Below are 27,542 nucleotides of genomic sequence, written 5' to 3' on the forward strand. Positions count from 1 at the left end.
AGGACACTAATACAATACCTGATTCACTGAACCAAATTTCAAAGACATTGTCTTTCGAAGTAGAAAAATATAAATAATTATTACATTTAAAAATTAAATTACATTTTCAAATAAGTGATTTTTGAGAGGGAGTTATCGTGGATAATACAACATGTTCATAAAAAATATTAGTGCATGAAATGAGCAAAAAAATATTGGACCAAACAAAGCACGGGAGGGGATGGAAAAAAGGCTGTTTGAATATACCAGCGGTCTTAAAAAAGACCCATGTTAACCTGTTGTACGCGGATGTCACAGAAGTTAGGTGGCGAACGGCCGTGCCTCTTACATGGACGTCACAACAGTTGTCTTGCGAACACATATAAATGAAAAAGTGGAAGCTTATATCGAAACGTCGAGTTAAAGGACGGAGGAAACATAAAAGCCAGCAAGTCATTACTCGAGCGAACTGTTAAATACAGTGAGTTTTATAAACGACATATTCGTTACAGAAAAGACATCTGTCGACAAATATATTTAGCTTGTTTCACTGGGATCAATGGCGCTAGTTCTTTAGAGCAAAATATTAAAAAAAACATACATATGTATTTAAATTATTATTTTCTTAAAATAAATAATGATTTCTGAAATCAAAAGTGCAAATTAATGTTCACATTGTATATTGTGATACTTCCTCTAAATCACTTACTTAAAATATTTTAAATATCTCAGAAATATCTTATTGCGAAATTTAAACAAAAAATACTCATAAACTAACATGGCGAAAAAAATCAATGATTGACAGAACACAACATACACCATTTAAATTAAATTATAGATACACATGGATATGATATTCTTATTGTGTTTGGAATATTTGGTTGGTTAAGTTTGCTAGGAACAAACTTTACAACACAAATTCTACTTTATGCAACGCTTGTGTAACTATATATTGAAAACAATATGTTCAATTTAAAATCTGAAGGTGTACAAGGCGTAAGGAAATGTACTAAAAAGGACACTATGTATTCAGTTTGGATGATATATTCTGAGGGAAAAGGTGAGGGAGCTAGTAGGAATATTGATTAACAGGATGGTCTAACACCAATGACAAAACTGGTAAACTTCATTTAAGCGAGTGGGTTACTGTCAAAGTAATAAGGTAAAACATGTTCTGACACTAATGACAGAACTGGGGAACTTTATTAAAGGGACTGGGCTACTATCAAAGGAATAAGGTGTAACATGGTCAGCCACATTGGGGAACCAAGGGACATGGTCTAACACCAATGACAAAGCTGTTGAACTTCATTTAAGGGAGTGGGTTACTGTCAAATCAATAAGTTGAAATATGGTCAGCCACATCGGGGAACCAAGAGGCATGGTCTAACACCAATGACAAAGCTGGTGAACTTTATTAAAGGGACTGGGATACTGTCAAAGGGATAAAGTGAAACCAGGGAGGTGAAAAGGATTAAACACCAAATCTTGGTGAACTTATATAAAAGGACTGGGTTACTGTCAAAGGAATTTGATGAAACCTCTGACCTAGCACAATATGCTTTTAGTCTGAGTGTTTACAAGGGTAATACAGAACATCTCAATAATTCTAATAATAATAATGGGTGCTAAGATATTTCATGAGTGTTCTCCGTTTTTCATGGTCGATAGTTTAGTGTCAAGTGTTTAGTATTTGTAGCCTCCTGTTGGGGGTGAACCGTAGTTGGTGTTTGGCTGTTTGGGCTGCTCTTCGGGGAACTTGGCTTCTCCTTCATATGTAACCTGAAAAAAACACATCAACATTATTAGAAAAACACTGACACAAGGCTTGGTCTAATGATTAATAACTCCAGAAATGTCCTCATTATAGAGTTCAGGTTTGAGTATCGAAGCACTTTGGGAGGAAAATATTGGCTGAAAAGATCTTACAGATGGTTCAGTTGTCCGTTTTTGAACTAGACTGCTGGGACAACTATCTTGGAAATTTCTCAACTTCACTGACTTTCTTTGGGTGACGGCTAGACGGCTTGTTTTATGGCCACCTTTGCGGTTTGAAGCTGTTATTCCAATAAACATCTAGCACTTGTATTAACGGTGGCTTGAGAGAAACTCTCCATCTATGCTGTAGGGGCACCCTAATTTATTTGTCACTGAAATACATCCAGGATGAGAGTATTCTTGGATTTCATTATTATGCTCACCTCTGCGTTGAAACCGTTCTTCCAGTCGGCCGTGTACTTCACGATCTGCAGGCGACCGTCGGGAAGCTGTACCCTGTACTCTCCGCGAGTGATGTCTCCGTCAGAGACAGCGTTGTGGCTGTAGTCATTTCCGTATTCCTGTTCCTTGACTGCGTAGTTGAAGTCGAAGGGCATTCCGGGCTCGTGGTGGTGGTGATCGTCATGATGTTCATGGTGATCATGATTCTGAGGAACAACGAATGTTTACAATTTGACTAAGGTTGGGGAGTTTCGCGAAAATTCTATTGTAACATTATACATACCATGAGACATTATTATTATTATTTTATAGAGCAGATCCTCGAAAAATCGCGGAATTGACTGAATTTTTGACAAATTAGTTCCAATTTTGACCAATGACAATCATCATCACAATTTTCTGTTCAAAATATCATATTAAAGGTTTAACCGTTTCGCTTGTCTGAATAATTCTTCAAGCAAACAGTAGTTCCAATTTTGAAAATGCGCTCTTAAATCACCGCCGGTCTTTAACTGTCAGTGCATTTTCTACAGAACGGCCTTTATTAATAAAAAAACTAGCAGATAAAAACCCGTTACCGCGGGTTTCAACGGTTATTTTTGAAAATAACAGAGGGCACCACTTCCGTTTACAATAATCCCAAACTGTACAGTTATTACAATAATAATATTATCAGATGGCGGTGCGTAAATTCAATGCAAAATCCCTGTTCTGGCGTTCATTGATCCAGAGCTACAGATATACACGACTGAATTAAGTAATAAAATAAATGGTTGGTATTTGTATTTGATCATTAAAATACCTAGGTACTATTTATTATTACTAAATGTAATAAATTATATATTTAATTCAGAAAAACTTACATTAGTAGAAGGTTGAGACGGGGTGTTTGGGTAGGGCACCTGTTGAAAAAGGAAAACAAAAACATTACATAAAAATTGTAGACGCAAAATAAAAATAATGTGCTAGAGAGAGAGGTTCGTAGAAAATGTATAAGGCGATGCACGACGTAGTAATGCAAAATCATGTCTTTTTGGTTTTAAAATTTGTTCGCCTAGAAATGTTTCAGATGCTTTAATTAAATACTGCGAGTAGAATACATCTTGGCCTTTGAAATGATCGAGTATTTTTTAGATAAGTCTTTTTATAAGCTCAGAAAAAAAGAATGTATAAGACCTATGAAAACTGCTTTAAAGTTCAAAATCTCCTACTTAAAAACCCATTTTCGGTTATGATTTTATTGTATAATGTGGCAAATTAAGTTATTTATAAAATGATCGGAAAAAAATTAAATATTTATGCCTGAACATCCACAAAATAAAATAAAAGGCACTTTTTGGCCATGTTTTTTTCTTGCATAAATCAAAACAGGCTGATGGTGTTAAGCGGGAATTTAAACCTTATCGCCATCTACATAAGGTGTGTTATTGATAGCGGCTCGATTAAAAATATTACACGACGTAGTGCATCGCCTTAACAAAGTTGGCTCATACAGGCACATTTCGGAAAATAAGCTCGTGACGTAGGTCGGAGTCCAGTTGGAGTTCGAAAGGAACTTACACTTTTCACTAGGTATAAAATATTATATTTTGTAAATGTAAGTTAATTTCCTCGCATTTATGTTTGTACATACGAGTCGAAATGTTGTTAAAACGGTAAACCTTTATCTATCTAAATAGTATAAAATAAAGTGGCTCTCCAAGTCTGATTCCTTGCTTAGTTTAGAAGAACTAAGCGCACAAACAGACAGACGCGGATAGCGACTTTGTTTTATACTGGTTTGTAAATATATATTTTTTAAATTTTTATTTTTTTATTATACAACATTTGAATATAAACAAATATAAACAAGATAGTATTTCATATTGTAACTTTAAACATTTTTACAATGAGCATAACATTTCTTTTTTAATACATTTATTCTTCAGACTTTCAGGCATTTCATCATACATCTTTAGTCCTTTGTACATTAGGCAGTTCTGTGATTTTGATTTCTTCATATGTGGCAATCTAATTCTATTTACATTTATGGTTTCGTAATTATGAACATCTCTATTAAAAACAATTTCATCTTTAAAATATTTTGGCATTTGGTTGTTCATGACTTTATGCACAAAAATTAACACATTAAATAACAGTCTCTTTTTTATTGGAATCCAATTTAGCTGCTCAATCATTTGATTAATGCTTGCTTATTTGCCTTTTCCCAGTATACATCTCATAACTCTATTCTGTATAACATCTAGTTTGTTCAAATTTCCTTCATTGGCCAAATATAACATAGTAGAGCAATAATCTAAATGTGGAGCAACTATAGTTTTATAAATGAGCTCTGTAGTGTTTCCATTTAGTTTATTTTTTAATCTGCATCTAATATATACTATAGATAAAGATAATTAATGATTAATAATGAGATTAACTAATGGTTGAGTGGTTTAAGACGCCTGTCCCGGCAAGACAAGAGATCCTGGGTTTGATTGATAGTTGTCACAGTTATCTTTTTATTTTTCTGTGTCTTATTCTGTTTCGTGTTACGCTTAGATTTATTATTATCATATTCTCTTCAATAATAACTAAGACTTCAGGTCTCGTTATTTAATTGCAATGTTAATCAAATTACGTACCTATTAGTATTTTCCTAAATTGTGTTAGTTTTTTAATAGGTTAACTTTTTATTAATTTTCTACTTTTAAATCTCTCTTAAAATATTCTATATACCTTTCAATCACACAAATAAATTCATCAACTCTCCTAGTAATTAACAAACCAGTTTTCGTTCTGATATCTACAAATAAAGTGTTGTATACTATATTGAACATTCAAACATTATCATTGACATATTATCCGATAGAAACCTTCTCGCCACATAAAGTATGTAGACTTACATAGTATGATTCGAATCGAGAGCTGTTACTCGTGAAAGATATAACCTTTTACGATACTAAAATTATAATGTATTGCGGTGAGACGACCTTCGATATAGAGCGGTATGTTCCTTGGCACCGGGCCAAGAGGTCGCGGGTTCAAAACCCAGCGTAGCGCATATAAAAACAAATCACATTGACATGAGTTTTTCACATGTACAGTTCAAAAATTAGATTTCATTGCAGAGTGGAACCTGTATGCAGTTTACAGTATCGCCCTCGTAAAATACTGCATAACTATAACTATTTTAATCTACCTCATTAACTTTTACCTAACTTATCTTTCGAAGTCTTTTGGGGGTGATAATCGCAAAAGCTATTTTCAGTGGCGTTCTACAGGGGTTCCCTTTGGAACCAGTGTTATTTTTAGAAACTAATAGTAATAAATTTGGCAGTGTCATAATCCGAAAAGCTATTATCATATTTTCGGTGGCATTCCACAAGGGTCTTATTTGGGACCAGTTTTGATTTTAGAAACTAACTAACCATCACTCTTCTGGTGAAATGGCGTGATAGTTAGTAAGATATTCAGTACACTTTATTATAAAGTAATTTAATTTGATTAAAAGACCCCTGAAGAATATGGACTAGTCTGAATTCTTGATAAATTACTTTCTATTTCAGAAATATTATATTAACATAAAATAATTGCGTCATTATTTTCTGTTGACGAAATAATGACGCAAATGCAAATGGTAGCAGAAGTCTGAGACGCCCGAGTAATACATGTTATGGCACGATCAAGTGGATCAGATACTTGAGTCAGGCCATGTAAAGAGTTAGTTATGACGATGTATGAATGTGAATGAGGCAAGAAGTGTATGCCAAGACCGAGTTATTTGGCGTTCCGTCCTCTCTGTCTACCCCTGCGGGGAAACGATATGGTTAGTTAGTTAGTAATTTTCTGTTAAAGTATTATTTTACCTACTTTAACGCTTGTCTGAATTTTGCACAAAATGAGTCCCAATTTTGAAAACGACAATTAAATTCAAAGTAATATTGAGTTCATTAAAACGTTTAATTGTTCTAAAACTGTCACCGTCTGCAATCGAAAATTCCCAATGATGATAATATTTTTCGCTATTAAGGTTATTTTACTATTACCAATGAAAAGATAAATACACAAATTAAAATTTCACATAAAATACACAGACAGCAAGTACACGGTATTGCAAAAAAAACAAAACAATTAGTACAGTGTGTGTATTTTTCAACAATGGAAAACGTTTTGGCTGAGCGATTTAAGAAATAATGAACAAAAAATAATTGCTAAACTGAAACATAATTAATATCAAATTAACTTATAGTATTTATCACATTTTTTTCCATCTAAGACGTATAGGAGTATTGTGGTCATTTTTTTTTATTTCGGGTGAAATTGATCTAATTTTTGAAATATCGAATTTTTTTTCCACTGGAGCGATTTTTGGCATATTATGCCAAGTTTGCAAAAACGTTTTGTTTAGTTATTAGTCAATGTAAAAAGCCATGATGAAGCTTGAGATAAGCGAAACCCGGTTGGCTGTCATTATTAACTCAAATAAAAAGTGGTGTATTAAAAATTGTGTTTTTTTCATTTAATATATAATGTCACACCCCAAAGTGTTTGCTTCCTTCGAAAAATAAAAAAAAATAATAATGAGTTTACCCGTTTCTTTTGCGCCATTCTATATTATAACATTTTAAGGACAAAACCTTTGTAAATAGTTTTAAGATCGATTGGCATTTAGTAAGCTAAATTTTAAATGTGTCACCGCTCATTAAAGATTCAATGTAAGCAACAGCAACAGTAACCTTAAATAACAATGAACTATCTACAATTATGCGGAGTTCATATTAATTTTATGACTGTATTATTATAGGTCGTTGGTAAAATTAGAATTGATACAAACATTATTGTTAAAATCTCTAATAAGGGTTTACAAATATCTCGATTTATAAGCAGGTTAACTTGAAATTTCAACAATATTAAGTGTATTAAACTCTTATATTTTGCGTTTGTTTCAACATTCATTGTCAACTTGAGTACAATTCTCCCGTCTGGAACATAAATTACAATATTCATGTACGAGCTACTGAAAAAATACAAAATAAATTATTACGTTTTCAATGGGTATTCCAGCAATTTTGTTGAACTACGACACTATTTTAAATTATATGAATATGCTTAAGAGGAAGCTACAAGCCAAAAATGTGTATATTCTTGGTATACATTATATTGTAGGTAATAGGCATTAAAATCGCTTGACACACGGAGTCTAGAAACGTTCGATTTCAAGCAAAAAACTGGTTTTTATTTATTTTGTAAATAATTTTATAATAAAGTTAATCAAGTGAAACTGTCACAGATAATCTTAGCTATAATACTGTATTTTTTAAAAGTTGTTTCTTTTACGCGTTCATACATTTGGAAAATATTTTTTTAGTAGTTTACATTTATATTTTTATTGAGTAATTTTATTTTTTTATTTGTATTCTACTCAAGCGAAACGATAGAAAAACCTTAAATTTATCTAAAACATTTTTTTTGTGTTTATAATGTACACCAATTCGTTATAAAGATTAATCAAAAGAGTGATTTGGCATTAAGCTTCACCTTATGTTCTCGGACAGAAGGATTTTCACTGACTTGGTATTTCTATATAAAATTCTAAATGATGCATTTGATGGTCCAGAATTGCTTGCATTGACAAGCTTTCGGATTCCACTACGTAATACCATTAGAAGCGAGGATTTATTTCAGTGCAGTAATTCTGGGACTAACTACCATAATATGTATTCCTCGTTGCTTTGAATACTAATGGAAAGAAATAATTATACAGAGTCAGTGGTGTCAGAATGTCTTAAATTTATCCCTTAACGAATACAAAAGATTGTTACTGAGGCAGTATAATAAATTCTGTATAATTTTTACCATTCTTTTGTAAAAGCTCCAAAAAGGGCGTTAATAAATAGATGTGCTCTAACAAATGAAGAAAAAATCTTAAGGTGTATCGCTTTCCTGTTAAAAATGGGGCTGCAGCTTGCAGGCCTTAAACGAATGAATTTACGGAGATCGTATTAGTAAAAAAGCCAATGTTTTATTAGAGCGGCGGAACACATGTTTATACAAACATTGATATTAATACTGACGCACTGATATTGTCGCATTCACATGTCGCTTCTTATCTTTCGAAGTCTTTTGCGGGTGATAATCCCAAAAGCTATTTTCATATTTTCAGGGGCGTTATACAGGGGTCCCCTTTGGAACCAGTGTTATTTTTAGAAACTAATTAATACATTTGGGAGTGCCATAAAATAAATGAAGAAAAACATCTTAAGGTATATCGCATTCCTGTTAAAAATGGGACTGCAGGTTGCAGGCCTTCAACGAATGAATTTACAGAGTTCGTATCAGTAAAAAAGCGAATGTTTTATTAGAACGGCGGAGCACGCGTTTATACAAACGTTGATATTAATACTGAAGCACTGATATTGTCACATTCCATCATGATATTTATTAGGAAAAGAACACATGATATAGATTTTTAATTTTTTTTTACATTAACCCCACACAGGAGTGAATGAAATCTTTTGGGATACTGTGTGGAGGTTCTTTTTTAAGGAAAGGAAGGAAAGAAAGTTCTGGGAACGTAAAATATATTAAGATTGAGTAGGAATCTAGGGATTAGTGTGTAAAGGAATGACGGACATATACATATATCCATGGGCACATTGCCTTCCCTTGGACGAGAGATCAGTTGTAGAGGTCGAAATCCGAATATGTAACTAATATTTTATTAGACGCCATTTTTTAACAGGATCATTTTACTCCGTGTTCCATTGATTTCAAATGTTACCTCATTTAACCGAGAATTGTGCAAAATGAGATAAGTTCACTTTTTAAATAATGATAATTGTTTTCTAATTCGATTCTGCCGTGTTTAGATTCTTCAGAAAGGTAAAGTGAAATGACCCGCGCACGAATATGATATTTTGTATGTTTTTTTCTTATCCGACTAATCGTGAGTCGAATAAACGGTTAACCCTTTAGAAGCGTACTTATAATACAAAGTTTTTTTCTTAGAAATACCGCTGCTTTGGGAACTATTTATTTTATAGATAATCTTAGACTTATCCTCAAATATGACAAAGGCCCTGAAGGAGGTTGTTTTCCTGAGAGAAAATTTTATATTAAAAAAAATCGTTCGTTCGGTAGCAAAGTTAATTTAATTTATTTTTTAATTAATTACAATACATAGTGCTTTCAAATTAACATAATAATAAAATAAATAATACTGTTTTTATTCCCAGCTGGCATTTGCAATTCAATTTATCCATATATCATTATTTATCAATTATATCATGTAATCGAATATAAAAAAATAAGATATGAACAAAATGAATCAACGTAATACACACAAGTAGAACAAATACAAAAAAGAGAGAAGAGAGAGAAAAAGGTATTGATACCTGTCTGGAGTAAATAACAAAATTCAACATTAAAAAAACTAAAAAGTAAGTTACAGTTTATGTAGTATAATAAATACTGTTAGCGAAACAATGTTAGAAATTTCTGATATAAATATTAAGCATGGAATCAATAAAAACATCAACGGAACTGAATTTATTTCCAAGCCTATGTAGCCTTTGGACTAGGGAATCAATAAATAAAATAGTTGCTTTTAGATGAATGAACAGAGAACAACACGGGAAGTCTCGTATTACAATTTTGTACTCGGAACTTTATTAGCTTAGTTAAGTCAGGTGCTTCCTTTAAGCCATTAAATAATTTGTATAGAAGTAGCAAATCGCTCATGTTTTTTTTGCAAGATAAATCGGTTAAATATATTCTTTATACAGGGTTTTCCAATAAGAGGTGTTATTTTGATATTCAATCGTAAAAGATCAATGGTTTCGTTGCTTGTGTGGCACGTAGCGCCGTCTTGTTGAAAGTAAACGTTGTCCAGATTAATACCATCAAATTTTGACCATGAAAAATCATTAATCATCTCTTGGTTGCGCAATACATTCACCGTAACTGTTGCTCCAACCTCATTTTCAAAAAAGTAAGGTCCAATGACTCCGCCGGACCATAAACCGCACCAAACAGTCACACGTTGAGAATAGAAAGGCTTTTCAACAATAACTCTTGGGTTTTCAGAGCCCCAGATGCGACAATTTTGCTTGTTGACGAAGCCACCGAGGTGGAAATGGGCCTCATCACTCAAGATGATTTGCATTTGATTCACTCAAGTGAATTTTAATAATTTCAATGCGTTGTTGAAGCGTGTATTGTTCCATTTGTATGAATGGCGTAGTTTCTACTTGTCAAATGTCAAAAAATGACAGCTTCAAAAGTAACATCTACCGAAATAGCGGGCTATTCAAAATAACACCTCTTATTGGAAAACCCTATATTTTAACCGGTAATGGTTATTTCAACTAACATATTATCATTTTGAATCCGTACAGCATCGTTTTTAAAGGAAATTGTTGGAGGTTAGGGCTAGAAAGAGGCGATTACTCATACGATGAACTTGAAGTAAAATGAAATCTTTCTTCTTCAGAAAAACGTAGGAAGGACTTTGACCTAATCTGCATTTTCAAAATTATTAACATTATGATTGACTCACCCACTTTGTTGCAACTCATCCCTTTCAATATCCCTTCCCGTAGACTCAGAAATAATGATTTTAACTCCACTAATTATGGATAACATTCACCAATGTCCGGAATGACAACTGAAGTCAGGACCTTGAATTTTTTGGTGTAGGCCTTAATGATTTTTGTCAGTTATGTATTTTGTCACTATGCAAGTAAGAACTCCATTAAAACCTTGTTTCCTTGTTGACTTGACATTATCTTTATTGTTTATGTGCCCTATTTTTGTCACAGCAGTATTTTTTAACTCTCCTGCATTGTAACATTTCTCCTTGTATTAAGTTCGTTTAATATGTAATGTGTTGAAATTGGACATAGTCCGTTAGTAAATAAATAAATAAATAATGTAGCTTTCTTGTAGTCAATTTAGACCCCAGTAGTAATTCAGGTTTGACTGGGTTAACTCGGAATTCCTAACTTAGCGGCCTGTGTCAAATCGAAAATTGCAAATTGCGCTGAAGGTTTGCTTTACTGGAGACGTGTGATTGTAAACGGTATTCTTGGTATTATTATTGTATTAGATTCTATTTGAAAGACTCACAATAATGACGGAGAAACATAAGAATTTCTTATTACTTACGCAATTTTATCAGACATTATTTGAATGTTAGCTTAAGGCTAAGCAGTAAGCGTTCAAAAAGAAGAAAAAGGTTACTGTAGATGGTTTAAAGGGGAGATATGTCAATACGAATCTTAGATGGACCGCAATAATATTTAAAAGAAAAACTATTATAATTAATGGGCGCAAACAAGTGACTGTCGTGAAAATATTTGATAACAAATGTCTTAGTAGAAATCAATGAATTTTTTTCATATCTATAACATGTTAAATAACGGTACCAGGTGTGTTTTATTAAGGCTTTCGAAGCACGCTTTGTGTTTCAAATAATCTCTTTTAAATTCAGTTAATGAAAAGAGAGATTATCTACAAATATGACATATATATTTTCAGAGCTTTTTATGTTCGGTAGAAATTCGGAATGCAGGGTTTTAAAACAATTAAATGAAAACCGAATTGAAATAAATTGAATTAAATTAATTGTATGACTATCGTCTACGAGTAACAACTGTCAGAAACCTGTTAGACTGACACCCCCAACTAGGGTGTGTTGTTAGGCTCAATGGAATGGAGAAGGAAAGGAGATGAGGAGATGAAGGTTTAGAAGGACCTGGCTGTTCAGATCTGTTCACCAAACACGGCTAATGACAAATCAAGAGCGACGTTTTGATTCTGAACGTTTGTATTTTACCAACGTGATAATGAGATGTCATAGACCCACTTGTTCCAGTCAGCTAAGACACTTATGCTGTATGCACATACAACATGTTGGTATATTTTCATTTGTGCTACGCCGGTATTTGAACCTGCGATCTTTGAACCCAAAGGCAATTGGCTCGTGAGGTACAAATCGATGATAAACAGATCTGTGCCCAAAAAATAATTAATTATGTTTTTTCAGTACCACACAACAAAATAAAAAATCAACAGAAGTCTAAATAATATACCGTTAACACGTGCGTTAGCCTTAAGCCATTCTTATAAGGTCCCACGTAAAAAACTTTAACAGTATAACACTTGCTTAACAATCTTAAAATAGCATCGCAAAAAAGCAGTCGAGAATTATTATTACTGATTCTAGGTCATGATTCATTCATTCAATTTTTTTACTCGTTTTTTATTCAGAATCAATTGAAGCGACTCAGACGGCCTTGAACTATCGACTCGATTCAGTCGAGAGAAAAAATCGTTGAATCGATTGATTGTCTCGTAACTTCCGCTGTGATAATCGACATTGTGTGCATTGTTAAGTTGATATAATCGACTGCCTGTATTGAATTGATTGAGTTTGATCGACAGTTAATTTGTTGGATTGAACAATTGAATCAACAAGTTGCTTCGTTAGTTTTGATGAACTGACGAAAATTGATTTATCGACTTAAATAGTTAATTAAGTAATCATCACGCCGTTTTCCACAAGGGTAGGCAGAGAGGTCGGTCCGTCAAACAACTCGGTCTTGGCATGCATTCTGTTATTTTGACTATTGACACGGCCCGATTCAAATATTGGGTTCACTTTAATTTTTTATAAGTGACTACCGCACAAAAGTCTCCATTGTTCTCAACCATCTGAAGCCAGTAAAACTATAGCATCACAATTGGGGTATGTTGAGAGGCTGAAGGTGGTAACTAGGGGGAGGATATGGGGAAGATGTACGTAGGGAAGTTTCAGATATGGTAACCAAACGTGGCTAAAACCATTTCAAGCAATGTTTCAATTCTGAATGTTATTTGATTGGTCACATCTTACACCATCGCGATTCTGAGAGAGCGAATATATATACTAAATATTATTTGAAATGAATATATTGTGAAATAACACAATAAATAAAATAAAAAAAAATATTTGAACCTGCTGGAATTTAAACCAGGAACTTCGACCACGGAGGCCGTCATTAACTTACAGAAATTGACAAAGGTTTTTCTAAAATTGTGAAAAAAAAAATTTTTAATGACCCATATTTACCCTTTAAAATCGTTGTTTTTAGCAATAAATTGTTAAACATGATTGAAAAAAAAATAAACTGGTCAATTTTTATAAAAAAGTTAATATTTTGGGCTAGGATGAATTTATCACAGTCGGAATAATTTATTTGTCGGACAAGAGGAAGAAGATGAATCGCTCTTTTAGTGTAACAGGCCCGCTCATCTGGAATAGACTTCCCTCAGCTCTTACTAATCTCCAGAATTTGGCTGAATTTAAACGGGATTTAAAAACAAAATTATTTAAAAAATCTTACCATTTATAAATCTTAACTTCTTTTCAATATTTTATAATAAGCAATATTCTAAAACTTCCGGTAATTGTTTGGTTTCGGTTGTCTCCTTATTGTACCTTTTTAAAATGTCTGCTCAGAAAATTCTCATTTCTGAGCACAAACTGCCTCCTGTTTTATATAATGATTTAGTTTTAATATTCTTGTTTTGTCCTGTCCTGTTGTTATTGTTATTCTAAGTTTTGTCATCACTTTGTATAAATAGTATGTTTAGTGTTATAATATTAGATCTGTATTGGGTAAGGCACACTGTAGGAATAATTTTAAGAACATGACTACTAATACTGAATTACCGTTTTTAAGTTTGTTATAGTTAAGCGCACTTGAAGTGAAATGACACTAAACTGCGCTATATAAATGCCATGTTATTATTTTTATTGTAAGAGATGAGGTGAGTTGAGGATTACTATCCATTAATTTACTAAATTCGGTGTATTATGCCATAGTACATTCACACTTATCCTATCTCTGCTGCATCTGGGCTTTGCCTCAAAGAAACTGATAACTGACCTGCAGGTAGTACAAAACTGATCTCTCAGAAATATTCTTGGTCTTCCATGGGACATACATGTCAAGGACATGTATTAAATTTCCGGTATCCTTGCAATCACAGTCCTTCCCAAACTTCCAAATCACGACCACAACTATACAAATTATCCAACAATCAATCCACACTAATATCAAGACATCCACAACCACATTACTCGTAATAACAATAAAATCTGCATTCCTCTAACACACTACAAAATATGGGATAAAATATCTTAACTATATTGTCACCCCACTTACTTTGGTAGGTGTGTTAGTCCCTGGGAATGGCACTGGTGGCGTATCGTAGTTATATCCCCTAGTGGGGGGCAGGTAGCCCTGGGGCGCTGCCAATACAGCCCCTAACACGCTGCAAACCACGGCCAGGCAGACGGACACCTGGAATAAATAGAAATATTTTTTAAATGTTCAGTTGTAACAAACAGTATTTATTTTATTTGGAAATCCAACAGTTTTAGTATTTTACAATGTGTAGTGAAATATGTTTAATCATTAGCAAAAAAATAAGAGGCTTTTTACTGATGTATCTTAATTTATTTGTGAATATACAAGATAAAGGAGTTAAACTAGCCTAAGGGAGGAAGGAAAGGAATAAAAAGGAAAAGGGCATGAATATAGTCGGTATTACATTCGTAATACATATTATTACATTCGTAATACATATTGTGTATGTGTTATTTATTGATTTTGTAATATTTTATCTATGAAGCGCGGTGAATGAATATGTTTTGTTTTGAGTTAGTGTTGCATTGAGGGACTTTTAATGTATGGTTTTGTCTGGTAATACGTATTGTAAGTGTGTAATTTATCGATTTTTGGGTTTGAAAATGTGAGGTGCTGTGTTAAATAAGTCGAATTCTCTGTGCGAAGTGTTAAACATGTATGAAGCGCGGTGAATGAATGTGTTTTGTTTTGAGTTAGTGTTGCATTGAGGGACTTTTGATGTGTGGTTTTGTGTGGTAATATGTATTGTGTGTGTGTTATTTAGTGATTTTCGGTTTGCAAATTTGAGGTGCTGAGTTAAATAAGTCGAATTTAATGTGCGAAGTGTTAAACATGTATGAAGCGCGGTGAATGAATGTGTTTTGTTTTGAATTAGTTTTGTATTGAGGGTCGTTTTTAATCTGTGGTTTTTGTCTAGTTTTAGCCAGTCTATCATAGAGGCGGTAATTTTTTCTACATATATACAGGGTGTGTCAGCACGGACCCGAAAGATTTTATTCAGCGATTCTAGTGCATTTAATCTTGATATTTAATGTCAATTTGCTATCCGATGATAATATTTTTTTTCAGTAAAAAAACAAAGAATGCATTTTTCTGTCACACGTCGCTACTGGATACAGCCTAGCGGGTCACGTGATATGAACTCCCTTTCGTTCCAGCAGAACGACAATACACGGCGCGTGACAGATTTTTTTGTATTATTTTCAATTTTTACAAAATATTGTCGAACGTAAGATGACACTTACATTTTTAACTCCAAACACGTGCTATACACATTGTGCATTAGGTATATTACAAATGTGGAACCCACATACAGGTGCAGAGAATGGTAATACAAATAGATATATAAACAAGTAGTAGTAATGACAAATAAATAGTACAAGTAAGTAGGTAGACGAAATTTTGTTTTTAAAGCAATCCAAAAGACAACAATAACAAATATACATGCAAGAAAGAAATGATATTACTGTATTTTGAAACGTTGGTAAAATAGAAATGGTTTTTAGTAAATAATATATTGTTGGTGGTTATTGATCGGGGATGTTTGTCGTTGATTGCGGGTATCAGTAGTAAATGATTGTGTTTATTGGTTATTATTTGTGGAATTGGGTTTGATTGTAACCATTGATTATTGATTGTGGAATTATATTATAATTGTGGGTGTGGTACCCATTTATACAATTTATTATCTATTAATGAATCGATCTTAGAGCTGTATGTTCCGTTGCCTAAATACTAAATACAATCAACTTAACAACGTGCGTAAATAACACTGTGAACGTTTCAATTTACTATGCTATAAATAAAGATATAATTGTCTTCTAGCTTAGAGCTACAATTAGAGGCGCTACTGGGTACCAATATCTCTTCGAAACTTCTTCCACTATTAGAACGCGATAAGCGGTGCACGTAGATTGGTTTCTGTAGTTTTAAAACAGTGGAACCTATTTTTTCGCTTCATGTCTCATCTAAATATAATACATCAATGACTTCTAGACGTTACACAAATCAATAAAGCCACACGGTTGTTAATCATCGTGATAAATTATAATAGATGGTTTTTGTTACTGCTCGCGCGTTGATGTTTTTTTTCGTACAAATTTGGCTTCGCCTTTCTTTTATCAAATAATTTAATGGAGTATTTAAAAACAGATTAAGATCAGAAAATTGACTGATTTAAAGTAAATATGGACACAAATAAACTGGCACATTACTATGTCTTCGTGTTAAAATTTATAAATTGTATTATAGACAGTCCTGATTTAATTTTAATGAACTTACCTACGAGAACTACCCATTACAAAATCCTGTAAAGACCGGTACCAGGACTTAGGAATTAAGATTTAGGACTTAGGACTTAGAGCTTAGGACTAAGAACTGAAGAATTAGGACTTAGAACTTAGGATTTAGGAAATTGGACTTAGCATTTTAAACACTCGCTTGTATATACATTACAATATGAAGTTAGTAAAGCCTACGCAGAGGTGACGGATCTATTTAACTACGCGTAACGTAGGTACAAGAAGGCTATACTATCAGATATCAAACCTTATTTATTTTATTTTTAAATCCAACAGTTTTAGTATTTTACAACGTGTAGTGAAATATGTTTAATCATTAGCAAACCAATAAGAGGTTTTTACTGATGTATCTTAATTTATTTGTGAATACACAAGATAAAGTCGTTAAACTAGCCTAAGGGGAGGAAAGGGGTAAAAAGGAAAAGGGCATGAATATAGTCGTTGTTGCGTAATACATATTGTGTATGTGTTATTTGTTGATTTTTTATCATTTTATGTATGAAGCGCGGTGAATAAAAATGTTTTGTTTTGAGTTAGTGTTGCATTGAGGGGCTTTTAATGTGTGGTTTTGTCAGGTAATATGTATTGTGTGTGTGTAATTTATTATTTTTTATATTATTATTATTAACTTAAACTATATCTACTTAAAATTTTTGATTGTACTTGTATACTTCCTTTTATTTCCTTCTAGAATCATGTATCCATTTTATGAATTTGGTGTCGATTGCACGATCTAATGTCACATTTAAGTGTTATTTTAAAACATATTTTTTGTATTTTCTTATGCTTGTATTTAAACGTGATATGCAATTATTGTCTATGATATATTTATACTGTTCATCTTGTTCAAATTCTTAAATCTCCGAGAGTTATTCACAGATTGCTTTGAAATTTTAACACAACGTTTCATTAAAATACGCGTTTGGTTTTATATATTATTATTATATAGTTAAAACATGTTATAAAAAAAACAGCGCCATCTATTGGACGTAAAAGCAACACACCCTATCGTTTCTCTATCTGCACAGACCATTTGAGCCACAGCAATGCGTTGGGGGGTAGGGCTAGTACAGGGTTTTCGAATAAGAGGTGTTATTTTGATATTTAATCGTAAAAGATCAATGGTTTCGTTGCTTGTGTGGCACGTAGCGCCGTCTTGTTGAAAGTAATCTATATCAATACCATCCAATTCCGGCCATAAAAAATCATTAATCATCTCTCGATAGCGCAATCCATTCACCGTAACTGTTGCTCCAGCCTCATTTTCGAAAAAGTAAGGTCCAATAACTCTGCCGGACCATAAACCGCACCAAACATTCACACGTTGAGGATAAAGAGGCTTTTCAAAAATAACTCTTGGGTTTTCCGAGCCCCAGATGCGACAATTTTGCTTGTTGACGAAGCCACCGAGGTGTAAATGGGCCTCATCACTCAAGATTCACTCAAGTGAATTTTAATAATTTCAATGCATTGTTGAAGCGTGTATCGTTCCATTTTTATTGATGACGTAGTTTCTACTTGTCAAATGTCAAAAAATGACAGCTTCAAAAGTAAAATCTACCGAAATAGCGGGCTATTCAAAATAACACCTCTTATTGGAAAACCTCTATTAAATAAATATGATATTAAATAAGATATTTAAAACATAAAATAATTCTTGTTTTTTACCTACTGACTGTTATTTAAAAAAAAATGTTCTACATTCATTTTAATGTACGAGATAATCTTCGAAAGAATTGACAAAAAATTATTTAATTTTATTTGTCTGCCATTTACAAATATCTCAAAATAACTGCCTATAGTGATTTCAAACGTAAAATACACCATAATTGTTAGACGATTATAAATTAGCGCTTGCTTACCAATTTTCCCATCAACACAAGGTACCAATTATACAAATTATTGCAAAAGACTGAGGTATATTTCGATAAGTTTTCTAAATACCACAACTTGCCTTATTCATTCGTTTTTTAAGCGATATAAAAATTCTAATAGATCAAATTAATTTTCATTTAATACTAGCGCAGACCCGTGAAAAATCACGGGATATTATTATTATTTTCACTGATTGTATTAAGAATTCAGACAAACGATAAAGTACCTACCTATGGTGTAATATTTTATTTGTCGTTTTTTTCAATTGGTATATCTTTTTCTAATATAATATTTATACATATTTAGTAAGTATTAAAATTTTTTTTTTTTTCTAGTTATTCGCTAAATATATATTTTTGTTTTCTTCTAGTTACTCGCTAAATATCTTTGATTTTTTTCTAATTACACGCTAAATATTTTATTTTTGAAGATAATATCTGTACATTTGTTATGCCAAAACGTTAATATATGAAATTCCCTCGATAGTACAAAATCGCAAAGTAAGCTCCAAAAATTATTAAAAACACCACAGACATAAGAATTAATAGACGAGAAGATAATGGCGAGGGGTAAAATCAACTGTTGAAGAACGAAGGGAGTAAGGCTGACTGTGATTCGTCAATAAATCAATCTGACAGTAAATAGGCATCTCGCATTATAATATCACCATTTACTTCTTAAAAGTAAAACCTGCTTTTGAATGAATAGACATTTTTACATGGGAGCGCAAATTACTCGCCACGTTATGAACAAATTTGCGAAGTCCAAATTCGGCAAAAAAATTCGGTTCTATTTTCAGAGTCGAATATTTCGTTTAAGTATTTAGTTAAGACACTTTTATAAATGTTCATAATTTACTTCCCAGCAACCAACCAGCTTTGTGTTTCGCGTCCAGACGTTTCTCGATGTGATAGTATATGTTTCTAAAACTGATCTATATTATACGATGTGAATATGCTTAAAATAAAGTAAAATAATGCTTATATATGGAATGTAATACGACAATTGGGTTTATTCTCTTTTTCACATCTATTTTTACAAGTTTTCATAGTACAAGTCAACATTTTGCCGTGTTATTTCGTAAAATGAACCGATGATGCCTCAACCATAGTTCGCACAAGAATGATGACGTCACGTTTTCAAATTTCACTTGAGGCCATACGCGAGCACAGCCGGCTCCAATGGAACCGGTATGGGGAGTGGGGATAATACGCTTTTAATCACTTAGGGCAGGTCTACTTATATTCATATATGTCTATGAAAAACACGTTTGGTTCTGTTATTTAATGTGTTATACACATGAAAAAAATCACAGTTTATCTTTAAATGCAACTAAAGCATTTTTCGAGAGATATTTGAACCGTGTTTTATTAAATATTTTCACCATTTTCGCTTAATTGTTTTTAAATATCTAACATTTGTATTTATATATCTCCCTTTAAAACAATATTTGAAGGTTTACTACGGGCCCTTAAGGCGATATAAGACTAATAACAGGAGTTTTCTCGACGCTCACATTTAACTTATTTCTGATTATGTATTATGTATTATTATTTATGTATTACTAAAATCTCCAATATTTCTAGAGGGATCCTACAAAAATACAGAAGTATTAAAATCATAATTTAAGAATTACTGAAAAAATGGCCAAAAAATTCCACTAATATCAAATAAGTATGGTTGACTATTTGATACCTGTGATTTATAACAATTTTAACGAAAACTTTAACTTAAAAAATAATGAGGAACCCTGCCCTAAACTGACAAAAAAGTGGTTAATAAATGAACAAAACGTTTATCTATCCTAAACATTTTATTTGGTATTAATATTTCGACTTAAGCTAATGTGTATTATGTTATAATATTAAATGGTAGAAACTACAGACAAGCTGATTGTCACAGCTTTGTGGGACTATCCATATCTTATATTGTATTAAATGAAATTATATTCAATTCAATAAATAAATACAAAAAATTGGTTTAGAAAAAAACCTTTCCCCTCTTTAATACAACTCTTAACCTATCACATTTCAAGTGTATTTATTTCACTTGAATATTAGCTTCACTTTTCTAAGAACCTTTCGTAATAATCCGTTTTCCCATCATTACAGCGGCTCCGCGGTATTTTTGCAATAAGTGATTTTTTTCTCCACAGTTATTATTTTAATTTACGAAAGTTTTATTGCTTTGTTTAGCACGAGACCCGACTTGTCTGGAGCGCGTGTTGTATAGTTCTGCCAACAATAAGTTTGGTACAACCATACAATAAAGAAGACCACAAGAAATTTTATTCGATTTTAGTGTGTTTCTGACCGTTACTTGCCTATTTAAACAATGCTAAATGGGCTAGGACCAAAAGGAACGAAGTCAGTTCTGACATTGGGTTCAATTTTTAATCAATATAGAACGCATTTCTAGTGGTATTTTTCAAATCTGTGGGTGCCATTTACTAAGTTAAAAAAAATGGATTTTTTCAACTTTTAATTAATCGGAAAACGGAATACCGGAACGATTTTGCCTAACACTTTTTGAAAATGTTAACTAACTAACTAACTAACCATTACGCCGTTTCCCCGCAGGGGTAGGCAGAGAGGACGGACCGCCAAACAACTCGGTCTTGGCACACACTCCTTGCCTCATTCACATTCATACATCGTCTTATACATACTCTTCTATTATTCTGACTCTTGACACGGCCCGACTCGAGTATCTGATTCACTTGATCGTGCCATGTCTTCCTCGGGCGACCCCGACTTCTGCTACCATTCACATTTGCATCATATATCCTCCTTACACTCCTATCTTCGCTCATTCGCTCTACATGCCCAAACCATCTAAGCGTCCCTTTCTTAATCTTACTCATTACGCTTACATCAGCCTTGCACTCTTTGCGGATCTCCACATTCCTCACACGATCAAACATGGTTTTACCACACATACGCCTCAGGGATCTCATTTCAACAGCATTTAATCTACTTTCATCCTTTCTTTGCCAGTTCCATGCCTCACTTCCATACATCAAGGTAGGTACCAGCACTCCGTTGTGGACTGCTAACTTCGCTTCTTTGGACAGTTATATAAAATGTTGAATTAATATAACAGATATTTGTTGAATGTTGAATGTATAAATGTTGAATTAATATAACAGATATTTTATTTTTTGAATAACTTAATGAGTGTAATATTTAATTATTAAAGACAATATTAGCGATTTTTAGACGAAAATTTGAATTTTGCTATCATACATAAAGATAGCAGCCAATAAAAATGTGCGGTGAGAAAATGAAGACAATTTTGGTAGTTCTTATTCGAAGTTTGGTACAGTTAAATATGAAAGAATTAGATAGGGTCCCATTAGCTCAAGGAGAGGGTCCTGTGTTCAAGTCCTAGATGTGACAGTATTTTTTCTGATTTTTCTGTTTCTAATTAGCAAATTATTGTCTTTAATAATTGAGTACAATAGATGTTTGATTTATGTATGTTTAATAATACATATAACATATTTATAATATGTATAACATATTATTAGAAAATATTATAAGTTAAATTTTAATGATTTCATTATGCTCCGTCATACAGTTTTGTGTAAAATTTTGAAATGGAGAAAAATTGTCGAAGATACTCTCAGAATCACCCTGGTTAATTTGTAAATATAATAATAATGTAAAGACATGATGCTAAAATGGTTTTATTTTTAAAACCATTTACAAAATAAATAAATTACCTATTCAAAATCTGTTTTATACCGAGGGACGAATCACGTTTTTCCTCACGCTCATTAAAGAACATAAATATTTATTATTAAAATAAATACCGGAAAGTTCCATTATGTCCTGTGCGTGCGAACCGTATCAAAAATTTCTCTAATAAACAATAAACAGTCTTAATCTCAAAGGTAATTATGGTACTATATATTATCTGCCTGTGCGAAATATAACCAAATAAGAATAATAACACTTGTAGAAATGTATTACAAATTGTACAGAGCCCTTTAGGTGATTTTGCACAAAAACGGCGATGGACAAATCATCCAAATATTATTATTATTATCTGTTTAAAATTATGTAAGCAGTTCTAAAGAAGTTATGTCAATACTATTATTTTAATGCATTGAATTTAATGCCTCTGAAACAAATATATTTTACCATCTAATTTAACCATCTAATTTTACCATCTAATTTTACCATCTAATTTTACCATCTAATTTAACCATCTAATTGAATTCAACCATTCATTTGACATAAATACTGGTTTTAAAATTTTACACACTAATGTTAGTAGTTTTCAGTTAGACCTTTTAGAAATATTAGAAATTAGGAAAAATGTCAAGTGAAATTTAAATATTATTAATAATCAAACTAATTTTGTGAATAACCCTGTCTCAAACATATTTCCATTGTAATTTTTTGTCTATGATCTTCTAAGCACCTCCCCTTTCCACCTCTCACCCCTCCCCTCAACCCCCCCCCCACACTACTTCCTTTTCTACCCACACCTGTCTCTATATACTTGACAATTTAGTTTTTAGTACATTAATTGTCCTGATGAAGAGAACATCGTTCTCGAAACATGTTGACTTTATATAAAAAATAAAGATTATCGTGGTAAAAACAAAGTGTTTTAATTATTTTATTAAATATATTTTAATTTACGCATTCAAAAATCAGGATAACCTTGCACATATAAACTCGGAACGATTCACAAAATCCTCATTAAAACGTGCAATTCACCAACCTACAACTAAATCATCTTTTGGACAAAGAAATTTTCCATATTTCTCTATTAAATTATTTAAAAACCTCTTTCTTGCATTAAAAACCATTAAATAAACAACGGACTTCAAAAGAGGTATTAAGATATGGATTTTGGACATGAGAAGGAAAAATAAAGATACAATGTTTCAACATAACAAGGATTAACGCTGTGTTGTGTTTTTTGTTAGTTTTCCTATTATAATATTTTAGCACACTTAAAAAAAATCTACCTAATTTACAATTCACACATAAAACCATGTACAATGTGAACATAGAACGGGGTACCCCAGTAAGAACACATTCTTTTCAACATTTTAGTAAAATAATAAATTATCTATGTTTTCTCGTTGGCAGGACTATAATAGTTAATGTCATAGTTGGGTCATTAAATACTGGAATGAACTTTAATACAATTAAATAATTAGTATCAAATCTTAGCCAATGCACCTGTAACACTTATTGCCATATCATAATTAGAAAAATGGAGGTGACTTTTTTATCTACACAAACAATTAAAATAGCAGCAGTAATGACTTTAAAATAACAGAAGCATTAATAATTCAAACTGACATGACATTTTGAAATAAGTATTGATTTTTTTAAGTATCACTTTAAATTATTGGTAGTCAGGTTAAAGACGGGACTGCAGGCCCTTAACGAATGTATTAATAGATGTTCTGGCAACTTTGAGTAAAATACAAATCTATTATCAGAATGTCGGAAGACGTGTTCCTAAACATTCTAATACTTTCGATATTTCATTATTGAAAATTATCAAAGAAAATGCAGGTGCATAAACATGTGTTTCGATATATTAAGAATATACTAGTTTATCAGAAAACGGCCTGCAATCCCGTTTTTAATCGAAATACCAAGAATTCGGAGAGATTCTTAATAAATTAGCAATTGTCATTTTGCCGTGTTGATTGGCATATTCAGAAATTATCTAATTAGTCTTTAAAATTTGTGAGTTTTTACGTGATGTTGATTTTCAACACAAGTTTCTTAAATGATTGGATTATTTATATAGCGCCGTTTTCGTGAGAAAATCACCTCAAGGGCGTTTCAATGTTAATACCGCGCAAACGTCCCAACTGCTCCCGACCGTTTGGAACCAGTGAGATATCACAAGGATATCCCCGATTAAGATATGTTTTGAGGCTGAAGGTAGCGAAGAGGCAAGAAATATTGGAGAGTAGAATGCTGGGAAGTATCTGGCTATTCAGAGCTGGTCACCAAAGACGGCTAAAGCCATTTCAAATAACGTCAATCAAATGAAACTGTCACAGATAATCTTAGCTATAATACACTATTTTTAAAAAATTCTTTACTTTACGTGTTCATACATTTCTATTAAAAAAAATTTTTTTTTAGTTGTTTACATTTATATTTTTTATTCACTAATTTAATTTTTTTATTTCTATTCCACTCAAGCGAAACGATAGGAAAGCCTTCAATTTATCCAAAGCATATTTTTTAGTATTCATAATGTACACCAATTTGTTATAAAGATTAATCAAAATAGTGATTTAGCATTAAGCTTCTCATTAATCATTCATCGATCACATTGTGAATATCTACCATACTAGAACATACCACAATTTTTTTGATGTTGATATAAATACAAATATACCCGAGTTAAATACGTTCAGTATCGCCTTGGCGAAAAACCACCATTCAAAATTGAAATGTTATTTGAAATGACTTTAACCGTGTTTGGTGGCCAGACCTGAATGACCAGGTAGGAACTTCCTCACATTCCTCTTCCCTACTGCCTTAAAACGTACCCCGATCTGCAATGCCATAGTCTCACTGGCTCCAGAAGATTGAGAACAGGTTGGACTTTCGTGCAGAACTCACAAAAAAAAACTTGATAAAGCTTGAATTTCTCCTACTACCATCATTGTAGTGAGACAATTTTGCTTATGTAATGGTGGAGGAATTAGAGTTATTGCAGCTTGGAACCCGACACACTTGTTCACTTAACTACTGTCTGGTCACATTATAATGTTGTATATTAATCTATTATATCTGTGTACTACTTTAATATGATTTATTCGTAATTCGTGTCTAAGAGAAATGAACTTGTGCGTACATATTTCATGTTTTAACTTTGAACCTTGCTCATAAACCCTTTTTATTTATCCCTGTTATGATATTTTTTCGATCTTCAAAGATAGATCCTGCAATGTTTGGACAGAGTATTGGCACATTGCTAATCAATCCAAGGGAGCCTGCTATGCCTCAATACAACGGACTATCCCATCAAAACCGTGCTTTCAACAATTTACCATTTTTTTCAAAAAATTCCGTTCCCTCTCACCTTTTCAAAACCCTTTTTTTTAATTGTCCATCTCTAAACAAATATCTTCTCTTCTATCAAGCCTTATTTAAAGTTGTCTCTCCTCGTTTAACATCTTCTAAGTCTGCACTCGACTCAAATCTTCAATTATGAAATTTGTCCACTTTCAAATTAGTGAGCGTTCAAATATGGTTTTAAAGGCAGATATGTACAATTAAGCGAACATGGTAAAAATATTCAATAAAACACCACTCGCTTAAAATAGAGCAAACATCTCTCGATAAATGCTTTGTTGCACTTAAATATACACTGTGATTATTTTTCATATCTGTAACATATTAAATAACAGAACAAAACTTCTTTTAAATAATTTTAGGAACTTACTTTGCGTTTTTTTTCTATCGAGGGAATTTCATATACTTAACGTTTCGGCATAACAAATGTATAGATGATTTTATCTTCGAAAATAACCCTTTTTTTTGGAACTTAAAAACTGAAAGAGTTAATAAGGCACATGTTGTAAATCAGTAGAAATTGGGAATGAAATAAAAAAAAATAAAACTAATGTATAACTCGCTCTCTATAATTTGAAATTTTGGCCTAAAACACCCTTAAAGCTTTCAACTTTTAGACTTCTGGGTCCCAAACCTAAGAGCTATCCACTCTGCAACAGTGAAGTTCGACAAGAAAATACAATTATTATTTATAGCATGTATATGAGAAAACCTTTACAGATGGAAAGGTACAATTTACTTTCACAGTTGGGGCGTTTGTAGAAAGGAATTTGCAATATCGCCACTCGACACGTTATCGCTATAAATCATCGATAATATTGATTGCTTTAAAGGTAAGTAGTCATTTTCGCAATAGGTGACGATGTGACTATGATTTCGATCGCATGACTCATGGCGTAGTGAAATATTCTCCATATTCATCAGCCTTAGACTCGTGTAACCCTCTCGTATTAATCTTGTGAAGTTTGATGACAGAGGATCAAGTCTCGGAATGAACCGCCATTAAGTTTGAGGTTAGAAACTAATTTTGAAAACTTTGAAACTGTAATGTCTTTTATTCCTCAGTTGAATGTATTAATTGTAGGAGTCTTCATCATGATTACAATCGATTTATTAACGTGAATAATTACAAATAAGTCTTTGAATTATTCTGTCGAAGCTGATACAAGACTGAACTATCGCACCTAAGATCGGCTAGGCTCGGGATCTAGTCGGGACCGTTCGTAGCTCGGCTTGCGCACGCGCCGCTCTACTTCACAGACAGTACCATCTGTGGCTAGTTATTAGAACTATTTTCGATAATATTACTAGAGGATTTGTGTTTGAGTCCCAGTTGCGACCGCTAGTTTTTTTACTGTCCATATGTCTGTTTTTATTTGAGAGATTATAAGCAAGCTAAGAAATTATTGAACATCGATGGAAAGGCCCGAATACACTATTATAGTCACAATTGATTTCATACACTTTATTTTGCCCTTTTAACTGCTTGATTATTTAATTGCTAGTTGGGAGCGGCTCAGTGCGTTGTGTGGCTTAGTCCAGATTGGACGTAGCCAATGATTAGATATATTAAAAGTTAATTAAATAAAAGTATTTGTCGCTCATCATAGACCAAGTATTGATTTGTCTAGCAACGCAATTTCGCATGTATTGGCCATTCGTACAAATGTAATTTGAGAATGCGCCCATAGTTTTTATCTTCCACGCGCTCAATTAATTACTTTGTATCCAAATTTCCATTTCACATGGAAGATTCTTCATCCTTTCTCATATTTTATCCATCGACCTATCGCCTGGATAAGACGCCTCCAAGCGTCACTGTCCTGCGCTACTTCCACGGCCTCCGTCCATTGCAGGACCAGCCTCTCCTAGAACACCCTTTGGAGGTTCTCTTAAACACTACCTGGGGCGCCACACTGAAT

General features: G+C 32.7%; 1 protein-coding gene across 1 annotated transcript in view; it reads right to left on the reverse strand.

The window, feature by feature from the left end:
* Positions 1–1,481: 1,481 nt before the first annotated feature.
* Positions 1,482–27,542, reverse strand: part of LOC149409576 (uncharacterized) — a 43,526-nt gene continuing 17,465 nt past the window's right edge. The window contains exons 3-6 of the mRNA XM_089649730.1: positions 14,391–14,528; positions 3,063–3,101; positions 2,181–2,405; positions 1,482–1,761 (exon numbers count right to left, since the gene is read on the reverse strand). Coding sequence (XP_089505856.1) covers positions 1,666–1,761; positions 2,181–2,405; positions 3,063–3,101; positions 14,391–14,528 — 498 coding nt within the window. The 3' untranslated portion in view covers positions 1,482–1,665. The remainder of the gene's footprint in view (positions 1,762–2,180; positions 2,406–3,062; positions 3,102–14,390; positions 14,529–27,542) is intronic.

Source organism: Hesperophylax consimilis, chromosome 30 (assembly GCF_061612785.1).
Source record: "Hesperophylax consimilis isolate HC1 chromosome 30, BYU_Hcon_1.0, whole genome shotgun sequence".
NCBI lineage: Eukaryota > Metazoa > Arthropoda > Insecta > Trichoptera > Limnephilidae > Hesperophylax > Hesperophylax consimilis.